The sequence below is a fragment of the Podarcis gaigeae genome, assembly GCF_964106915.1.
Source record: "Podarcis gaigeae genome assembly, chromosome: 3".
NCBI classification, from domain to species: domain Eukaryota; kingdom Metazoa; phylum Chordata; class Lepidosauria; order Squamata; family Lacertidae; genus Podarcis; species Podarcis gaigeae.
In genome coordinates, this window is record NC_139680.1 from 17,883,219 (window position 1) to 17,905,339 (window position 22,121).

General features: G+C 45.2%; 1 protein-coding gene across 10 annotated transcripts in view; it reads left to right on the plus strand.

The window, feature by feature from the left end:
- KCNS3 (potassium voltage-gated channel modifier subfamily S member 3) overlaps positions 1-22,121 on the plus strand; it is a 466,063-nt gene that overhangs the window by 442,508 nt on the left and 1,434 nt on the right. For 4 of the 10 annotated variants that reach the window (XR_014561928.1, XR_014561929.1, XM_083730476.1 and 1 more), the window contains one exon: positions 4-1,530. The exons of 2 other annotated variants lie outside the window; for them this stretch is intronic. Coding sequence is in view for 6 of the 8 variants with exons in the window: in XM_083730476.1 (XP_083586602.1) it covers positions 60-1,530 (1,471 nt within the window). In the remaining 2 variants the exon portion in view is untranslated. Of the gene's footprint in view, positions 1-3; positions 1,613-3,476; positions 4,354-22,121 lie in introns of those variants that run through there. 4 more of the 10 variants (XM_083730473.1, XM_083730474.1, XM_083730478.1 and 1 more) reach the window with 2 other exon arrangements.

Below are 22,121 nucleotides of genomic sequence, written 5' to 3' on the forward strand. Positions count from 1 at the left end.
TAGGTGCGATGTAATATTATGTGCCTTGCCGGCCGGCCACAACACTTACAGCATTCAAAATGGTGTACGGCGAATTCTTCCACAGGCCGGGACAAGATGAGGAGCTTGTCAACTTGAATGTGGGTGGCTTTAAGCAGTCCATTGGCCAAAGCACACTGCTCAGATTTCCCCATACGAGACTCGGGAAGCTGCTCAAATGCCATTCAGAAGAAGCTATTCTGGAACTGTGCGACGACTACAGCGTTGCAGAGAAGGAGTACTACTTTGATCGGAATCCTTCCTTGTTCCGCTACGTGCTGAATTTTTATTACACAGGGAAACTCCACGTCATGGAAGAGCTCTGTGTCTTCTCCTTCTGTCAGGAAATAGAGTACTGGGGAATCAACGAGCTCTTCCTTGACTCTTGCTGCAGCAACAGGTACCAAGAAAGGAAAGAAGAGGGACTTGATAAGGAGTGGGACCAGAAAAGCAATGCCGGAAGCCTGGATTCTTCTGACGACGAGTCGTCCATCTTTGAGAAGGAGCTCGAGAAGTTTGATAAGCAATGGTTGGGGGAGTTGCGCAAGAACATCTGGGTCAGAATGGAGAACCCTGCCTCTTGCTTGTCCGCCAAGTTGATTGCCGTTTCCTCCTTGAGCGTGGTCCTAGCATCCATCGTGACCATGTGCATCCATAGCATGCCGGAATTCCAGAAGCTGGATGCCAACGAAAGGGAGATAGAAGACCCTATTCTGGAAATAGTGGAGATCATATGCATCATCTGGTTCACCTCTGAGCTTATGATCAGGTTGGCTGCTGCTCCTAGTCAGAAAAAGTTCTGGAAGAACCCGCTAAACATCATAGACTTTGTCTCCATCATTCCGTTCTATGCCACTTTGGCCGTGGACACCAAAGAGGAGGAAAGCGAAGACATCGAGAACATGGGGAAAGTGGTCCAGATCCTGCGTTTGATGAGGATCTTCCGTATCCTGAAGCTGGCTAGGCACTCTGTTGGGCTGCGGTCATTGGGTGCCACTTTGAGGCACAGCTACCATGAAGTTGGACTTCTGCTTTTGTTCCTGGCTGTTGGGATTTCCATTTTCTCCGTCCTGGTCTACTCTGTGGAAAAAGATGATGACACATCCGAGTTGCAGAGCATCCCAATCTGCTGGTGGTGGGCCACCATTAGCATGACCACCGTTGGCTATGGAGACACCTACCCGGTCACTCTTGGAGGGAAGATCATTGGCACAACATGCATCATCTGTGGAATATTAGTGGTAGCTCTTCCCATCACGATCATTTTCAACAAGTTTTCCAAATACTACCAGAAACAGAAGGATATTGACGTGGACCAATGCAACAACGACCCCAAGGAGAAGACAAACGAGCTCCCTTATTTTAATATTAGGGATATTTATGCAAAAAGGATGCACTCCTTTATTTCTAGCCTTTCTTCAGTAGGATTTGTAGCCAACGATCAAGATTCAACCGACGCCTCAAGCATCCAAGATCTTGACGATGTTTATAACACAACATCTTTGCAGAATGGTACAGGAAAATGAGTTGAATCTCTTTTCTTTACTGTTTCCTTCTAATATTAGCACAGCTTTGACAAAGAGCACTTAAATTCTCAGGGTATCTTAACTCTCTGCCATATTAGGGCATTCTTGGCTCTGATGATGTTGCACATTCTTTACAGTTTAGATGGGGCTTAAGGATAGATAGACTGTGTGTGGTGGATTAGTTTTTTGTTTTTTTCCACATGGCTTCAGAAAATGGTATCGAGTGTGCTTGGTCCAGCAACCAAGTCCGATAACCTTTTAAAGAATGTGTGGTTTGAATGGATTGTGCATTGGGAAATAGTGGGTTACTAGCACACGGGAAATGTGATGGGACAAATGTAATTTTTTATTTGGGTGATTATACCTGAGAATGAACAGAAGTGCATACGAAACCATATTTGCTAAGAAACCAAATAGTCCTAAACTAAGCCAGGAGGCCTGTTAGCATTTGAGGTTAAAATTCGATATTATACAGGGCTAGGGAAAGGCTTTGCTCCTCAACCATAGTTCACCCAGGCCTTCTTTGGTGTTATGGGTGGGTGCAATTCACTTGTGTTTCCTGTAGCTTGCATACGGCCCTCAGCCTAATTCCATGCCGGTGGAGGAAGCCTGGTGGGAGGAAGGAAGGGAGTGGAATGGAAACTAATGGAGTGATCGAGAAGAAATTGAAAGCCCCTTGCAAGCAATTTACAGTACAGTGGTACCTCTGGTTGCAAACGGGATCCGTTCCAGAGGCCCATTCACAACATGAAAAAAGCGCAACCTGAAACGCCTTATCTGCGCAGGTGCGTGGCGCGATTTGGCGCATGTGCGCATGCGCGAAGCGTGATTTAGCCCTTGTGTGCAAGCTGCAAAACCTGGAAGTAACCCTTTCCAGTACTTCTCGGTCGCCGTGGGACATAACCTGAAAGAACGTAACATGAAGCAAACGTAACATGAGGTATGACTGTAGTGTAAACATCTGGCGAGTGTGATCTGTCCTTTCTCCAGCAGCCTGCTGGGCTGGGAGAAAGAGGAAGGGGATAAAGGGGAACAGGGAGCATGACTGGTCCTGGCTGGTTTTGGGTGTAACCCCATCCAAACCCAGTTGAACCTTGCCCACCCCTGCCAGATCCAGGGAGAGAAAAAAGGCTTCCCAACTCCCGCCTTTCGATGTGCAAAATGCCGGCACTTTATTTTGTTTTTCAGGAACAGGCACCTGTTTCAGATGCATGTCTTGCTTAGCTGCTTGATCTCAGGAAAGATGTGCGCATTGCCACTTGATGTGCCAGCCATTCACCCTTCGTTTCTCACCGCAGGGTTGGGCGACCTTTTTTTTACCTACTTAGTTGTCTACACACACAAACACGCACACAGGCAAGCAAGAAGCATTATTCAAGGGGACCTTCCAATTGGCAGAAGCACTTGAGGAAGGTGTTGTACAAACCTGGTGTGGGATGGCATCCAATGAGAGGACTGTGGGTCACTAAGAGGAGCTAGGGTTAGGGGCTGTGTTCAGGCCTCAGGCCTGAGTTCCTCCATCTTTGATTTAGTGTCCGAACCTACCCTTAAGCCATAGATCGACATGGTGGATGGCAGGGTCAGGCAATGAGTCAGCCATATTATTCCTTCCAACTCACTCGGTTCAATTCGCTTTTTAAATGGATGCACAGCAGAGCTGGAAGGAACCCAGAAGCCATATCATATATTTCCTTGGCCCTAGCATAAAATTAAGCTGCCAACTTCCACAAATCCGAATCATAGCATTCCCCCGGTCAGAGAGAAGGTACACCCCATAATAGTGTTGGCTGAGCAGTTGACTTGAGGCAATTTGTACAAATTTGGCAGTATACTTCTGTCTTAATTTCTAGATCCTGGGACTTCTTAAGTGAATCCATCCTCACACACAGAAACACATTTCCATTTATTTTTCTCTTTCCAATTAATTTCTAGTTTGGGGGAGGCAGAGTGATCCCGCAACCTGCAGTGCGAAGGACTATGTCAAGCTGACCACGAAGCCAGTCTAAATGTCAAGTCTTGCCCCTGTTTATGGGCTCAGGGTTTTATATCCTCTGTGTACTTCCTTTGTTTTGGTGATGGTGACAGCAGGACGCATGACAAAGCAGTGAAGCATTTGCTTGGTTCTCCGCTGATTGCAGTAGGAGGAATTCATCAAGGCTGACTATAAATGGAATAGGGGTGCTATCATCTTTGTACGTGAGATTGCAAGTCGAAATTCTGATAGCCACCTGGCCACTAAAGCCCACAGAGATCCTTGTAATCACCTGGAGGAGGCTAAATTATCTCATATGAAATCACACATTGTGTACACACAGCAGGAGCTTCCCAGAGCTGCAGAACCTACTACTGCAAGGGAGATTTGCTGGTGCACTCCATTTTTGGTCTTCACAGCAGAATGGCCGAGCCCCCATACCTCCATTTAAGGCAGCCAAATTGCTCAGCCAACACTAAAAAGCTTAACTTAAGCAGCCTTCTCTTGTCAATCATTCTCACAAACCAGCCTGGCGGTGTTTAAAACAGAGAGACCAATGATTCAGATACCATTAAGAGTGGTGATAAGGAAAACTCTGTAATATCAGCTGAGAGGAGAAGCTGAAGCCTCCAGTATGTTTTTATGCTTTCTGAGTAATTTTTATTATTCTGACGCTCTTCTGCTGTTGAGGGCTACCTGCCAAAAATGTTCTGAAGTCTTGTGAATCTACTTTGTTTTTTGTCAGAGCTCTGAGCTCCACCAAGCAGAATCAGGTGGAAAAGACATACAATTTAAGGATTAAATAACACCGAATCCTGGAATTTATGTTGAGTACCTGAACTGAACTTTCTGCACTTCCACTCAGAATCCATGATTTCGTGTACTCCAGCTTTCTTCATTGCAGCAGTATACTGTAATAGTAATTGGGAGTGTGTGTGCCATTTTATTATTCCCACTGTCAAATGACTGGAAGACAGAAGTCCTTCCTGATCTACTCTGGGTTACCCAGAGGTGTACTTGTAGCTGCAGATTGGCCGTCTGTCAACCTCTTTTCTAAAAGTCATAGGAACTAGGAGAAGCAAAACATGGTGCTTTCTGACTTGGATATATAGGCAGCTTTCAGTGAAAAGACTGGTTTGGGGAGAGGGATTTGCTGGAATTCTGGAGGATGGGGTGGTAGGTTTGCAGCTTAATAGCTTCTGGCTTAATACAGAGGTAGTAGCTACCAGTGGGCTAGACACTTCTAGCTGAATTTGTATAAGCAACTAAACTTTCCCCCATTGACTAAGAAGGGGTCTTTGAGGGAGAAGCACAGGATAAACAGTGGACATCAAATTGATAGCACTTACTAGGGCTGGGTGATATCTGGTTTTCAACATCATGATATATCACCAGCTAAACATCGTGATATATTGATGTCTGAAATAAGGATGGTGCTATGCAGAGACGTTGGCTGGCCTCACAGTTTTTCCAGCATCGTGATTTTTGCCAGCGCTGCTCTTGTGATTGGCTGCACACCCACACACCCGGAGGCAGGGGAGAACTGAGATAGTGGAGTTAGCAGGGGCTGCGGGAATCGAGAGAAGCATTGGTTGGCTTCACGGTTTTCCCCATGTTGTGAATTTTGCATAACACCCACCCACCCACACACCCACACACACACAAACATGTACACATATCATGATTCATGATATATTGGCAAGTAAAAAATGGACTTCAAACTGGTTTTGGATCATATTTCACCCAGCCCTAACACACATCATGATTTGTGATATATTGCCAGGCCAAAAGTTTTGAAACCGATATCGCAATATGGACTTCAAACTGGGTTTGGATGATATATTGATAAATCGCCCAGCCCTGGCTAGCTGGTGGTGGGGTGGGCAAGGCAGACATATGCCTTTGCTGTTCTTTGATGTTCCATGTGCCAGCACAGACATTATCTTGGCTGCAGGCAAGTGAAGCATTGGGTTTGCTGCATGCAACAGTTTTCTTGGAATACCTGGCAAGGCTGTTGTGCAGAGACGCACCCTGGAAGACATGAATGGCTAGAAGTATCGTTAGTTACCAGGTTCTTCTTGGTTCAGCTGGTATATGCAGTCATGAGTATAGCAAGTCCCTTCTAAACCACTCCTTTTAAACAGCTTTTGTGAGTTTTGAAGGACAATGTCAGTGCAGTAAGTTCAGCCTCCACAAGCACAGCTGGCTTACAGCATGCTGACTCATCCCGCCTGTGCCTGAGTCCCTTATTCTTTGTGAAATGACCAAGATCTGCTAAAAGTCTGGATAAAGTTCTTTTAATGCTCTCAGATTAATCAATAGCTCTTATAAACCCATTACAACTTTTCAGTGCACTGAGCACCTCTCTGTCTCTGTCTTTTATTATTACTTTTTAAAGCCCCAAAGAACCACATCCTGCAATTTGTGTGGCACACTGATAAGCGCTCAGAAATATTGCTGTGACTGATGCTACAGAGCATATGCTTCCTACTCTTTCTGAATCTTTCAGTCTCGATGCCGGGCAAATCCTTTATAAGAAGTTGCCTGTTTTCTGTAGTGCTGTTTTCATTTCCTAAAATCTTCTCTGCTTGTGTGCTTTTGTCTGCAGAAAGACACAGAGGACGGGAAAGTCTATGGGAAGCCAAGGCTTCAGAGTAGCCTTAGTCCAAACAACAAGCCCATCTCAGTGGCTTTTATTGTTAACTTGAGAAATCCCTGTGTCACTTCACAGGAGAGATGAGTGTTTTGGGAGAGCTGGGCCCTAGCCTTTCTCCTTTCCTCTACTGTGCTTCACTTTAGACCCTGACTATTTCCATATTGGGACGTGGGTGGCGCTGTGGGTTAAACCACAGAGCCTAGGACTTGTCGATCAGAAGGTCAGTGGTTCGAATCCCCACGATGGGGTGAGCTCCTGTTGCTCGGTCCCAGCTCCTGCCAACCTAGCAGTTTGAAAGCACATCAAAGTGCAAGTAGATAAATAGGTACTGCTCCAGCAGGAAGGTAAACGGCATTTCCGTGCGCTGCTCTGGTGCGCCAGAAGCGGCTTAGTCATGCTGGCCACATGACCCGGCAGCTGTACACTGGCTCTCTTGGCCAGTAAAGCGAGATGAGTGCCGCAACCCCAGAGTCGGCCACGACTGGACCTAGTGGTCAGGGATCCCTTTACCTTACTATTTCCATATTGGCAAAATTGCCCCTACTGTTAGCCAGAGTGAGGCAACTGCCTCAGGCGGCTGGTTTGGGGTATCATGAAAGGCCGAGAAAGACCAACATGGTTCCTGCTAGATCTTGTTGGTGGGTGAAAACTCCCATCGGCCCCAGCTAACATGGCTGAAGGTCAGGAATGATGGGAGTTGTAGTTTCTGCAAGACGTCACATTGTCTACCCCTGGAACAGAATAAGAGAGAGTAGCCGACCAAATGAGTTTTGTAGTTGAGCAGGGATTTAAGCCCAGTCCTAGTCAGACGCTCTACTCCAGAATTGGAGAACCACCTGATCTTCACCTGGTGTCAAACTGGTTCTTTATTGTTCAAGTCTACCTAAAGGGAGCTGGCTTGCTTTTGAATATGAAATTGCTAAGTTTTGCAAAATGTTCAAGTTTTCCCTGGTGCTGTGGATTCAGACTGCAATTTTGGATGTAACAACTGGCTGTGAGCCTGAAAGACTGCAAGCGTATATAATGTTGGATTGTATCCAAGAAAGAGTAATATGTTTTTCTTGCTTTAACCAATCATGAAGCAATAGCTGCGGGAGTTCATATGACTTGAGTAAAAATTATCATTTCACTTGGCGCAAAATTGCATCTTGACTCCAGCCGCTTCCAGATCATAATACATTAGGCAAAATATTTGGGGTGGATGAATTTTGGCAGGAACCGATAACCTTATCTGAAATTATTTCTACTCTCCTGATCTTTCTAAAGCACAGTAATCTTTGCAATGTGAAAGTAGGAAGAGTATCAAGTTTCTGTTTGTGGTGGAAACTCAAGAAAGCAAAACTTTATTCCCTGGAGTAAAGTTAGAGAGGCTTACTCAGAGCTTCATGTAACCTGGGTCAAGAATGTATACATGGGATAAGAAAAGCTGGATTCTGTGGCTAACAAATTGTCAAAAATAAAGAAAGGTGCATATTCTGCATAGTTTGGATAATTCCTGTTTTGTTTTTTGTGGCCTGACTAAGAGGTAAGGACCTATGCAGGGCACAGGAGACCCTACATGCTATCCACAAACACTTAATCCTTGTCTTTATAACCTTGCAAGTGCAGAAATTCAAGCTAATGACAGGCTATACCAATCAGTACTGTGGGTGAGATTCTATCCCCAGTTCCCATGAGAAAGTTGGAGTCGTACTCCAAAAATTTAGTTTCTTGCCATCGGACTTCATTTGTAACCTTTGTTTTGTTCATACGTATGCCTTATAATTTGGTGAGCTGTCGTTAAGTTCTCCCCTTTAATTATTACAGAAGCTTTATAAACTGTTTATTTTTTAAAAAGGTTCTCCAAAGCAGTTACACAAAACGTTTTAGCTTTATCTACTAGATTGTAGTGGTGGCCAGCTGTGGCCCAGGGGCCGTAAAGGAGGCAGTGGTAAAGTTTTGCATTACTAGTTCAGGGCATAAGAATTCATAGCCGTGGTGACAGCAAATTGTTAAGGGAAGCATGTTGGTGTTCAAGCACTGTAATCTCCTTTCTCAGGCAGGCTAGAGACAAAAAAAATCACACTACGGCACAGGGGAGGGGGCATGTTTTAATTTATTTATTTTGAGCATCTGTGCCCTTCTCTTCATTGTAACATAACAACCTGACTGCACTGGCTACCAATTAGTTTATGGGCCCAATTCAAAGTGCTGGTTTTGACCTATAAAGCCTTAAATGGCTCAGGACCACAATACCATAAGGACCGCCTCTTTCAATATGAACCTACCCAGACCCTAAGATAATCTTCTGAGGCCCTTCTTTGTGAGCCTCCTTCTTGAGAGGTCCGGAGGGTGGCAACACGAGAACGGGGCCTTCTCTGCAGTGGCTCCTCATCTGTGGGATGCTCTCTCCAGGGAGGTTCGCCTGGCGCCTTCATTATACACCTTTAGGCGCCAGGCAAAACCATTCCTTTTTAACCAGGCCTTTGGTCGATCTGATTGACATCCTATACCCTTTTAAAATGTGTTGGGAGTGGGGTTATTGGGTTTTTGTTTTTATTATGTATTTTGTGATCTTATCCTCTGAACTGCCCTGAAACCTGTGGGCATAGGGTGGTATACAAATTTAATTAATAACAACAATGATAATAATTTTAGATGGTTGTAACTTGCCCTGGGACCTGCTAGTGAAGGTAATAGTAATAAAATGAATAAACACGCAAGGGGTGATCTCTAATTTTCCACTGTTCGGCAATATAGGATGACACTGAAAAGAAGGAGAGGGTTGCTGTGCATAGCTGTCACCTTTTCCCTTTTCTTGTGAGGAATCCTATTCTGAATAAGGGAATTTCACTTTAAAAAAGGGAAAAGTTGACAGCTGTGCTGCTGTGGAGCTACCATGAATTTCTTTGTGAATTGTTGAAGACACAGGGCCCTTTCCATACCATTTTGGTGTGTGGCAGTTGCACCAGAGAGGCAGATTAGATAGCTAATGCTCAGTAGGTGCAGGAACAACAGAAGCTTGAATATAAAGGAATAAATTTCATTTTACATACTTGTAAAAAGCTGAACATGGATTAAAAGCCATATAAGGAAACTTAGTAGTGTCAGTTGAGAGTAGTGTCAGTTGAGTGCTGGTGGTTGCTAGGTTGCGGAGGTCCTTGTGACACGCCCTTCATTGTGACACCTCCCTCGGCTGGCTCCTTGGTCACTAGGGCTCTAGAGGCATAGCCATCTCCTTTGGTTTGATCATTCAGAGAGTGAGAGAGAAAGTGGGTGGAGATCTAAGTAGACTTTCTCATCAGCATCTGCATTCTGTGCTGGTAATGCTCCATGAGAGTCTTAGGGGACTTTAAAAAGATTAGGAATAATTTAAAGGCTTCAGCCAGCCCTTCTGGGCATCTTTACGACTCCACCCACTGTTTTGTATCAGGGAAGGGAAGTGACTGTGGATTCTGCTTACACTTTATGAAAAGGAAAACTAATAAGATGTCACGCCTTGGAAAAGTGTGTTCTTTTTGGGCTTGTGACACAAGAGTCGCTTGATAACTCACCATGGGAGCATTAAGCATGTCCTCTGGAGAGGGTAATATCTTGCATTGTCTTCCTCCCCTTCCTGCCTCCCAGGGCTCATCTTTCAAAGGACAGCCAAGGTACAAAACCCTTCAGCATGCTGATGTTCCTTCTATAGTAATATTAGTATGTGGTATTTGATGTTTCCCTTTTAAACATCCCTTCTCCACACTAAGCAAACCCATCTCTTTCAATGAGATGATGAGAATTGTCTTATAATATCCAGAGAGTGCTATTCTGGCTACAGTCTTCAAGCACTCTCTTCACAGGATACCCTTAATGATATGCCTAGGAAAGTGAATCCATCTTGAGCTTTGAGTTGAGAATGCCCAAACCAGTTTAGGAATGTAGATCAGGAGAGTACTGTGAGTCCCATTTCTCACCTTTTGATGGGCCTTCTCTGCAGTGGCTCCCCGTCTGTGGGATGCTCTCTGCAGGGAAGTTCACCTGGTGCCTTCATTATACACCTTTAGGCACCAGGCAAAAACGCTCCTTTTTAACCAGGCCTTTGGTTGACTAGATTGACATCCTATACCCTTTTAAAGGGACGTGGGTGGCGCTGTGGGTAAAACCTCAGTGCCTAGGACTTGCTGATTTTAAGTTCGGCGGTTCGAATCCCCGCGGCAGGGTGAGCTCCCGTCGTTCGGTCCCAGCTCCTGCCCACCTAGCAGTTCGAAAGCACCCCTAAGTGCAAGTAGATAAATAGGTACCGCTTTATAGCAGGAAGGTAAACGGCGTTTCTGTGTGCGGCACTGGTGCTGGCTCGCCAGTTGCAGCTTCGTCACGCTGGCCACGTGACCCAGAAGTGTCTTCGGACGCTGCCGGCTCCCGGCCTCTTGAGCGAGATGAGCGCGCAAGCCTAGAGTCGGTCACGACTGGCCCGTACGGGCAGGGGTACCTTTACCTTTACCCTTTTAAAATGCGGCTCTTTTGTGCAGGGGGTGGGTATTGGGTTGTTTTTTTTAAAATTTTGATTATATGTGGTTTTGTATTTTGATTTTGTTCTGTGAGCTGGCCTGAAACCTTCGGGTATAGGGCAGTATATAAATTCAATAAATAATAACAACACCACCAGTGTAAGTTATAGTAGAATATATTGTTGGAGTTTGGTATGTGTAGCAGCCGAGTAAGGATATAGTTTGGTGAGACTGCTGGTTGTAAGAATATTTTTTTAAAAAAACTCCTGGCAAGCAAAGGCATTCTGAATTCATGTTTACAGGATCCTTTAAGGATTCCTCTCCAGGCAGGGATGGGAATGACTGAGGTCTGAAATCCTGGAGGGCCACTGCCATTCATTACAGACAGTATTGAGCTAGGTAAGCCAATGGTCTGCCTCAGTGCTATTTTTCTAGAAAAAGAGGTGCCAAAACTCTCCATGAAGGCGTTCTCTTATACATGGGACGCAGGTGGCACTGTGGTCTAAACCACTGAGCCTCTTGGGCTTGCTGATCAGAATCCCCTCGACAGAGTGATCTCCCATTGCTCTGTCCCAGCTCCTGCCAACCAAGCAAGTAGGCAAGTAGATAAATAGGTACTACTGTGGCGGGAAGATAAACAGCGTTTCCGTGCGCTCTGGTTTCTGTCATGGTGTCCCTTTGTGCCAGATGCGGTTTAGTCCTGCTGGCCACATGACCCGGCTTGAAAGCGAGACGAGCGCTGCAACCCCAGAGTCGCCTTTGACTGGACTTACCGTATTTTTTGCACCATAACACTCACTTTTTTCCTCCTAGAAAGTAAAGGGAAATGTCTGTGCGTGTTATGGAGCGAATGCCTGCGGGTGGCAGGGGGGATCTGCTGCAGTCATGAGCAGAGGATCCATGGTTCCCCTTCTTTCCCTCCTCCGTGGTTACAAAGCATGGATCCACATGGATCCTCAGGATTTTTGCATTGGGGTACTCCAAACTCACTGTCAGATCACAAGTCTGTGGCCACAGCACGAACCACAAAAATCATATATCCACTATTTCGTTTAGAATATTTTTTTTCTTGTTTTCCTCCTCTAAAAACTACGTGTGTGTTATGGTCTGGTGTGTGTTATAGAGCGAAAAATACGGTAACTGTCCAGGGCTCTTTTACCTGTTCTCTTATAATGGCAGAGAGGCTGAGAGGTGCCAGAACTTAGTTTCAGCCCTGGGTATAATGCACTTTCGTATTTTCCCTTGGCTGCTGAGACAAATAGCTGTAAGCTTTAGGATTGGATGACTGTCTCTGGCACAGACAGAAAGCCCAAACGAATGTGGGAAACGAAATCACCTATGATTCATTGTGGGATAAACTAACTTCCTTAAGGGAGCGTGTGGCCAGTAGTATAGGTTTCTCCCGACTCCCCATCCCCTCACCTGGAGGGCTCCCCCCCCCAATGAAATGCTAATATGTGCAAAGTTGCCTAATAGATTGCTATACGTGCTGGCTGGGTACCTGTCAAAACATTGCTGCATTTCCTTAAGAAAGGTTGGCACAACGCTAATCGCTGCTAATGTGCGGTGTGCTGAACTGCGTCCAGGGCTTTGTTGCATTACAGGAATGTGCGGCTTATGCAGAGTGCTCTTGTGAGGAAACAGTACTGGCTGCTGCTGCTGGAATCCATTGGGCCAAATCCTGAAAACTTAATAGTTGGGGGGGGGGTGTTGTTGTGTGTTCGTGTTCATTAGTCGTCTGTGCAAAGCAGTACCTGCAACTCTGCAAGAAACGGTGCAGTTAGCATTAACTGCAAAGGGGAAAAAAGCCTTTGAGGTTGCTGCTTTGCTGTTCTTGTATCCTTTGTGGTCGTTTTTTGTTCTTCGATTATTGCATTTGTGGCTTAATTGTTTTAGACTGCAGTCTTAATCCTCTGCCCACTTTGCTTGCAATAAGTCCTCTTGAACTCAGTGGAGTGCATTTCTGAATCAGCATGCATAGGACATTGCGAAGATATTTTTCTGAGCTGCCTTGGGAAAATTAGTCTTATTCTATGTCCTCCCTGGGGGGCTCTTGGGTGGGTGCCACCAGCCATTCTTGCTCATCCTGACAGTTCAGATGCTTGAAATTTCTCTACAGGGAGCTGCCTGTGTCATGTCTTAGTTGTCTACACAGTTGCATAGGGTTGCCATATGTCTGGGAAACCCCGGACATGTCCTCTTTTGAGGTGCCTACATGTGCATCCGGGGGGATTTTTACAATTTTAGGGGTTAAAAAAATTGTGTGCGTATGTGAGTGGCTTGGGTTCAGGTGCGGGTGCGGACAACCTGGGGTCTGGCTGTTTCTTGGGCTCAGGTGTGGATGGCTTGGCCAGGGGGCAAGTGGATGATTGTTTTTTAAAAAGCTCAATATTTTTCTTCTTGAAAATATTTTTTAAATTAATTTTCAATTACAAAAGTCCAATATATGTCACATTGTATCAATACCAAATTACCATTCTAATTCAGATTCCAATCAATTAAAAAGCCAATTACACATTTTAGATGTGCTAGATTTCAAGGTACGATAATTTTGTTTAATTCTGCTTCCAGAGTCTTTATTTAATCCCATTACATTTCAATCTTCATCGTAATCCCTTATACAACAGCTACAATATTCGTATTAACACATTTAATAATTCGTATTCCCACAACTTTTTTTGGTCCGTGTTTTTACCATTGGAAATATGGCAACCCTACAGTTGCATAAATGCTATCCCCTCCCCCCTAAACAAAAAAAAAACCCTCACTGATTTAGGGCTGTTTACACATTATTATTTACTCCGGCACCATCACAAGCCCGCTGTTGGTGTTTGAAGCCATGTACACAGAACGTTTTTCTGCAGTATGTATCTATCCTATAGTTTCTTGAGAAACGCTGCTATTGGATGCATTTTCCGCCTTGTTTGAAAATGTAAGCCTCGTTCACTTCACAGTTAAGCTGAGGTGTGTACAGTAGAGACAGCCATTCCACATGTGCACAGACTGCATCTTCATTAAGAGGAATTAGGAGAAGCTTCCAGGGTGACCAAGCAGGTAAAGTTCATTGCATGATGACATCTCTGCCACCCCTCTGTTTTCCAGTGGTTTTCCTGTGGTGAAAAAACAACCTCTCTGCATTTCTAGCTGCAAATGCTTACGTGATCTTCATTTTGCCAAGGCTTTGTTAAGGACAGAGAGAAAAGGCAGGGCCTAGCGTATCATACCTCTCATGTAGGTTTTTCTGCTGATGCAGAAACTTTTTCTGCTGATCTTCAGAGGTGGTCATTTTGGAACCTATCCTCATTTCAGATCCTGCCAAAATGGCCATTAGTACTTTTTCTCCTTTCATCATTTCGGAAACGTGGCCAAGCTTTTGGCTGCCACTAAAAAAGATCCTTGCGGTTATTTACTTGAATTTTCAGACTCTTTAAGTCATGTTATTATAATGTTTGTCTACAGTGGATCATCAAAGAAAATGCTGTCTGGGTTGCAGCTTAAAAACACACACACACAACATCAAACAGTTCTTAATTCTTTTCTGGGAGCAGCTACAAGTATGGTGATTTCATATAAACAATGAAAATCACACTAAATCAAATTGCAACCTTTCCCCCTGTTCAACATTCAGAGGGAGGATCTGAAAGTCTTTGTGTGAATGCTGTTCCAAGCAGTAAGAAGTTCTAGGGCTGCAGTTCTTACCTGGGTTTGTCTTCCTTTGGAAGGAGGTCATTGGAGGCTTATGGTGTCTTGGAATATTTGAATTTATTTACAAATATTACAAGAAATGCAGCTTAAGCACTCCAACCAGTGCTTCAGCTGAGGTACTGGATCTGCAAGAGGCAGACCCAGTACCTCAGCTCAGTATACCAGTGTTCAGCCTGACCACTGAGGTCCAGCTCCGAGGGCCTTCTGGAGGCTCCCTCACTGCGAGGTTACAGGGAACCAGGAAGAGGGCCTCCTCGGTAGTGACGCCCGCCCTGTGGAACGCCCTCCCATCAGATGTCAAGGAAATAAACGACTATCTTGACTTTTAGAAGACATCTGAAGGCAGCTCTGTTTGGGGAAGTTTTTAATGTTTGATGTTTTATCGTGTTTTTAATATTCTGTTGGGAGCCACCCAGAGTGGCTAGGGAAACCCAGCCAGATGGGTGGGGTATAAATAAACTATTATTATTATTATTATTAGTTACAGATAGGTAGCCGTGTTGGTCTGCCATAGTCAAAACAAAAAAATTCCTTCCAGTAGCACCTTAAAGACCAACTAAGTCAGTTCTTGGTATGAGCTTTCGTGTGCATGCACACTTCTTCAGAACACTTCTTCATCTGAAGAAGTGTGCATGCACACGAAAGCTCATACCAAGAACTGACTTAGTTGGTCTTTAAGGTGCTACTGGAAGGAATTTTTTTGTTTTTTTTATTATTATTATTATTATTATTATTATTATTATTATCATCATCACTCTGGGTGACATCCAACTAAGTCATACTCAGGGTATGACCTACTGAAATAGGTGGACTTTGATACCACTCTCTGTATCTTTTGAGTCTTGGACTCAAACCACAGCCACAGTTTCTGTTGTTTCTTTTCACACAGTAGCATGGATGGCATCATATTCTGCATGTGTGTCTGTTTGTAGAACCCAAGGAAGGCATGTATCAAGATTCCTATCAGCCACAGCCATTACGGCAATAGTTAGAATTGTGGAATTGCTGAGTTACAAGGGACCACTAGGATCATCTAGTCCAGCGGTTCTCAACCTGTGGGTCTCCAGATGTTGTTGGACTACAACTCCCATCATCCCTGAGCTCTGGCCTTGCTAGCTAGGGGTGATGGGAGTTGTAGTCCAACAACATCGGGGGACCCACAGGTTGAGAAAGGCTGATCTAGTCGAACCTTCTGCAATGCAGAAATCTTTTGCCTGATCTGTTTACCTTCCTTGCCTCCCGATTCAATCATTCCTACCCGTCTCAGCAAAGTAAAGAGAAGGTATATGGGCAGACAGATTCACGGGGGAGTGGGATACGATTATAGATTTCACAATGACTTGCCTATTTTTGGACAGAGACTATGAATATAGAAAGGGAACGTTCTCATTCTAATGAGGCCTTTTTGAATATACGTTTTAAATAGCCATACATATCGACACCATCACAATTTCATTTCATCTTTTCAGAGGGAGCCTAGGCAGTGAGAGGGAGGAATCTAAGAATAAAACATGCTTGCCTTATTTTAAAGTTTCCGTTTGTATGCACACGCATGCTTTTGGTTTGCACGGAAGAGAAAAAGTCATTACAGTTATTGCCAGTGAATCTCTCTTTATGTCTAGTAATTGACTTCCCTCCCCGGCTTCTTTTAAATGAGCAGGCAAGGGAAAGCTCACTCAGAGCTTGGCACACAATAATTGCCCGTTAATTGTGAAACTAAGGCCCATCCTCTAAAACCTTTTCAGTTTCGACACCCAGTGCTCTTCAGCCCTCCATGGGGTTTAAACAGTAGAAGCTCCTTTGGAAATCTTGGGCAGTGTTAGAAAAAATGGAATGTCTAGTTGCCATTTGGGGGCAAGATGGGTCTAAAGTCTTATTTTTCAAAGGATGGACTGACTGTGATCCATTCTCAGTGAAACATCTGGCTAGTTCAGATGGCAACTTCGAGCTGGGTTTGGAGCTTTGAAAACCGAAAGGCTGCGCAGAAAAAGCACTTTGGTTCCTGAAATATACTCGGAGTCGAGTGTGAATTTCATGCTCTTTATTCAGCTCATAGTAGCAATGAAGGAAACTTTCCCCAAAACGTCTAGCTATATATACATTATTTACACATTGGGCCCCACGTGATTGGTTAATTCCGGGCTGCTCCTGTAGGCCAATCAGGTTGCGGATTCAGTTCCTCCAGAAGCCTGATTGGCTGCTCCTGCAGGCCAACCAGGTTGCTGATTCACTTCATCCAGGAGCCTGATTGGCTGCTGCTGCAGGCCAATCAGGTCACTGATTCAGATAGAATATAACTGATTGTGAAAGCAGTCCAGGTCCAATGATCACCAGATGGTGGAGATGCAGGTGTCATCCTGGCACCGAAACATCTTCAGTTGGTTACAAGTAGTTGGAGACTTCCGGGTAAAGATGCATAAAATTTTGCTGCGAAATGGGGTTAAATAGAGACGATAGAGGTCATAAATAGGTGCTGGGTATGACAAGGCTATGTAAAAACGGAATGCAAATTCTGGTGTTTTAAAAAAGCTTTAGACATAGACTGTCCAATGCTTCACTTTTTATTTGAAGGGAAATGTATCTGGAAGAAAACATTAGGACTCACATGAGGCTGAAAATACGGTTAGATTTGGGGTTGGAATGGATAATGTTGTCATGTGGTTAAGTGTGCAAATGTCACATATTTTTAATATTTTTTATATCTACTTTTAGGTTAGGTTTTCGGTGTGTAAAGAAGATGAACACAGCTATCACTCAGTTTATTTTTTAAAATGTTACTAGCAGGTTTGGGGGAGGGCGGATCTGGATTACAACCCAGGTAGGAAGTAAGGGGCTTTAACCCTTTGTCTCCCACTGTATTCATGAGCCAGATTGGGGCCCCTGCACCTTTTTGCTTAGGAAAAAGTGCTCCCGTTCCTACCAGTTGAAGCTTTCCTTCGGATTCAAACAAGTGTGCCTCCCTCCTTGATCTGGATTATGGTTAAAGCCCCCTGCCTCTCCATATCAAGGACCCTTTCACCTGCTATTTACTTTGTACACGTTATTTTTCAAAATGCTAATTTTGTGAATTGCATTCATTTCATCTTGTTTGGCCTTTAAACCAAGGGATATGTGGATCCCTCTTGCATTAACTTGATGGATTTGTGTCACTGTTCCAACTGAACAGTGGTCCACTGAAACCAGGATCCAGGGTGCTTCCAACTTCACAAAATGAATGTTGGCAGCTATCCTCCTGAATACCAGTTGCTGGCAACCACAGGAGGGGAGAGCACGCTTATGCTCGAATCCTGATTGGCAGTTTCCAAAGGCATCTATCTGGCCACAGTGAGAAAAGACATCTGTCTGACCCAGCAGGCTCTTCTTAGGCCCATATGATGTTGATAATAATAATAATAATAATAATAATAATAATAATAATAATAATTTATTTATACCCCGCCCATCTGGCTGGGCTTCCCTAAACAGGGCTGCCTTCAGATGTCTTCTAAAAGTTTGGTAGTTATTTTTCTCTTTGACATCTGGTGGGAGGGCGTTCCACAGGGCGGGTGCCACTACCGAGAAGGCCCTCTGCCTAGTTCCCTGTAACTTGGCTTCTCGCAGCGAGGGAACCGCCAGAAGGCCCTCGGCACTGGACCTCAGTGTCTGGGCAGAATGATGGAGGTGGAGACGCTCCTTCAGGTATACTGGGCCCAGGCCATTTAGGGCTTTAAAGGTCAGCACCAACACTTTGAATTGTGCTCAGAAATGTACTGGGAGCCATTGTAGGTCTTTCAAGACCAGTGTTATGTGGTCTCGGCGGCCGCTCCCAGTATATTAATGTAGTTCTCATTGTTTCCTGCAAACCTTGGGAGACTGTCTCTCTGCTCCCCTCTGCACTGTTCTCACACAGCTGCATTTACAGACAGTAGCTGTGCCAATAAGTTGCATGATTCTTATATCCTGATAGGCATCTTGGCCATGCATTTCCTGGTCTGCTCTGGCTGGCAGTGCGGCACACAAACAGATCTGATAGGAGGCTGAGGATTAGTGTAGCTGCTGCCGATGTCACAGAGAAACTGTGAATCAAAAGGGGAAGCTGTGTTACTGTCCAAGGCAGTTCTGATGGGGAATGTGTTTTGGGAGTCTCCCTTGGGTGCAAGGTTACCCAAACACAGTCTGTTTCCCCCCTCTGCTGACTTCCCATTCTCAGTCACCTTGCCAATGCTGGCAAGCACAGACAGAGAAATTGGCAGCCACGTAGAGCATCAAAAGAGACACTGGTGCACTTTCTCAATCACCAGTAAGCAAGTTCTAGACATCAGCACCCAGCCTTCTGGGTTGACCTCAGAATGAAACTACATTTTAAGGCTAAATGTGACGCTCCTAGCCCTGTGTTGGCCTCGTGGTGCTAATGTGGGCATGCATTTGCAGAGGGAAATCTGTGATTACAGGTTGGGGCACATAACCCTTCTCACCACATCTATCTTGGGGTTTTTTGTTTGTCTCTGCAAAATTCTTCCCCCACTTCCCAGTACTGTATGTTTTTTGTGTTGGCTTTCCTCCCTCTGGGCTTCAAGACCGCAAGTCCCTGCTGTAGGGAAAACCATTTTTTTCAGGGATACCTTAGTGTTCAAGAGAGATATTAAGCCCCCATCTCCATCTCGCCTGTTCACATGTGTTTGGAAAAGGCGTTAAGACTGCATTGTGCATAGTTCTGATCTCCAGAAGGGAAGCCGGGAATTAGGTCGGCATTGATTATAGCAAGTCGTAATGAAGAGATGCACTTTATTGCATTCAGACGAAGGTCCTCAGTATATTCATGCTGCAAATGAACACTTACTAGATTAAAATGCGCAATTGATAATGTGAATAAAAGCTGTCATGTCAGTGGCAGAGGCTGCTCCGTTAGTATGAATGGGCACTGTTCCAGCGGCCTCAGTCTGACTCCCACCAGCCCCTCTCCTGCCTGCCTTCTTAAAAAGGTACAGGGACCCCTGACCATTAGGTCCAGTCGAGGATCACTCTGGGGTTGTGGCGCTCATCTCGCTTTATTGGCCGAGGGAGCCGGCATACAGCATATGGCATACAGGTCATGTGGCCAGCATGACTAAGCCGCTTCTGGCGAACCAGAGCAGTGCACAGAAACACTATTTACCTTCCCGCTGGAGTAGTACCTATTTATCTACTTGCACTTTGACGTGCTTTCGAACTGCTAGGTTGGCAGGAGCAGGGACCGAGCAATGGGAGCTCACCCCATCATGGGGATTCGAATTGCCGACCTTCTGATCGGCAAGCCCTAGGCTCTATGGTTTAACCCACAGCGCCACCCACGTCCATTTTTAGAATTATAGAATCATAGAGTTGGAAGAGACCACAAGGGCCATCGAGTCCAACCCCCTGCCAAGCAAGAAACACCATCGGAGCACTCCTGCCTTCTTACTTGCAACCAACCCAGAAAGTAGCACCCATTAGTCTTACTGTTACCCTGATGGAACTCAGCAGGGAAGAGTGGGAGGACAGAACTAGATTTAGTTGTTTTTGTCTGTCATTGGCTCTGGCTCTGCCTGTCATTGTCTTTGGCTCCACCTGCTTGTGGTCACCCTGCCTTCTGCTCCACCAATCCCAACAGGCCTCAGCCACCACCATTTCAAGGTAAAAAGCTAAAAGGATGATTAAGGTGAGTCAGACTATGGAGTTGCAGTGCTCATCTGGCTTTCAGCCTGAGGGAGCTGGCGTTTGTCAGCAGACAGCTTTCCGGATCATGTGGCCAGCAGGACTAAACCGCTTCTGGCGCAATGGAACACTGTGACAGAAGCCAGAGCGCACGGAAATGCCATTTACCTCCCCCCCCCCCCATTACTTATTTTTCTACTTGCACTTTGACATGCTTTCGAACTGCTAGGTTGGCAGGAGCAGGGACTGAGCAACAGGAGCTCACCTCATTGCGCAGATTCGAACCACTGACCGTCCCATCGGCAAGCCCAAGAGGCTCAGTGGTTTAGACCACAGCGCAACCTGCTCCCATATATCCAATCCTTATTTTGAGTCCCTGCTAGCATCTATACACCTATGTACCCTTAGTCTAGGTACTTTGACCGGGATACTTAGAGCACATGAAGCGAATCCTGCCTCTGGAAAACACACCAGAGTCTAACCTTTCATATGTGTTTTTCCACTGCAAGAAATCATTAGCATATAAGAAATAAAGTACATGGATCTGAAGAAAAAGGTATGGGTGTCTAAGAACATAGTTTTTAATTACAGGAGGACCATAGGAGTCAAGTCCTAGGGGCCAAGGTCCTTCACCCTCCTATAAAATATTTGAGGGGGCTGCCCCCCCAAAAAAGTTGATGGGCAATGCCATTCAAATGGTGTGCGCGCGCCACATCTTGTGATTGATTATGCGGGGCAGGGCTTACCTGGGCGCCCCCATTATTTTATTCAAGTTGGCACCCCTGAGTAGGACAGTCTAGGATGTCTCATCAATTGGTTCAGTACTTGTGTGTATGAGGTTAAACACTTTCAAGTCCCATTGATTTCTGTGGGAGACATTTAAGAATGTTCCCCCGCTGAGATGAATGGCATTTAGATTACTTTTGGGCTGTGCACGGTAAATTGCAAATTCAAACTCAGGGATAAAACTCTGGATTTATTTATTTTTGTCTAATGGGCACGCCACAGTCCATTGGAAGAGTGTACCGCTGCTGTGCAATGTGTAGGGTCCAGCTTACCCCTTCTGCGCATGCAAACAGGACTGTATGGGCAGGCAATGCAAGAGGCCATCAGGGTGAGTTGGAGGGACATTCATCCCTCTTAGATCCTTATCTGGTTCTTCCTTTCCACTTGGTGCAGGGCACTTGTGCCATGGAGCCCAAGTGACTTGTATAAAGCACAGCTGCCTGATGAACTCATGAGGCTGAACTTTCATCTCCCCCTGCTGCTCATACATGATAGGGTGGAGGGCGGGGGAAACCCAAGGGCATTCTCTGCACATGGGCACTGTATGGAGTGGATTATGCTGAATAGTAAGAGTAATATTGAGCTTTATCATTGTAATGCTGTGATGATTATATACACCAGTGTTCTTGACAAGTATTGAGGAGGTCTGCACTGAGGAGGAATGGCAGGAGCCTCCCCCTCCTCCTGATCCTGATCCTGAATCTTCCCAGGAGCAGGAGGACGGTATAGATTTGGAACAGTGGTTTGCAGAGGGGCATAGTTCAGAAGACAGAAGCTGGGAAATACTGGATGGGGAACAGCTAGGAGAAGAAACATTGGGGGAGAGAGAGAGTTAACAGATTCACCATCTCTGGACAGCATTCACACAGACCCTTCTCCAAAGTCATGGAGAGCTCTGAAAGTATTAGAACAGAAAGTGCAGAGGGTGCAAGCTCAGATTACAAGACGTAGAAGTGACGTAGATTAATAGGGATGGAAGGGGGTGTGATCCTTAATTGGGAGCACCGCCATTTCTGGGAGATGAGTTCTTTGTTCTCTTACTGTGATTATTAAAGTTTCAGACTCATTTTCCTTTCTTCTGCTTATCTACTGCCACGGGGGGGAGGAGGGGGAGAGAGATTCCCTGAAGCCTGACAACAAGACAGAAATGCAATTCAATTTCACCCTTGTTTGTTTTTTGTTTTGTTTTTATAAAAAAAATCAACATAGAACCAAAAGAAATGTTGCACTGATATTCTGTGGCTGATGTAGTTTGGAATTCATTCTGCTGGAGGAGTGCAGGGCAGGGGCAGGGGGACAGAAGAACAGCCACATCACGGTGACATGCTAGGGCTGGG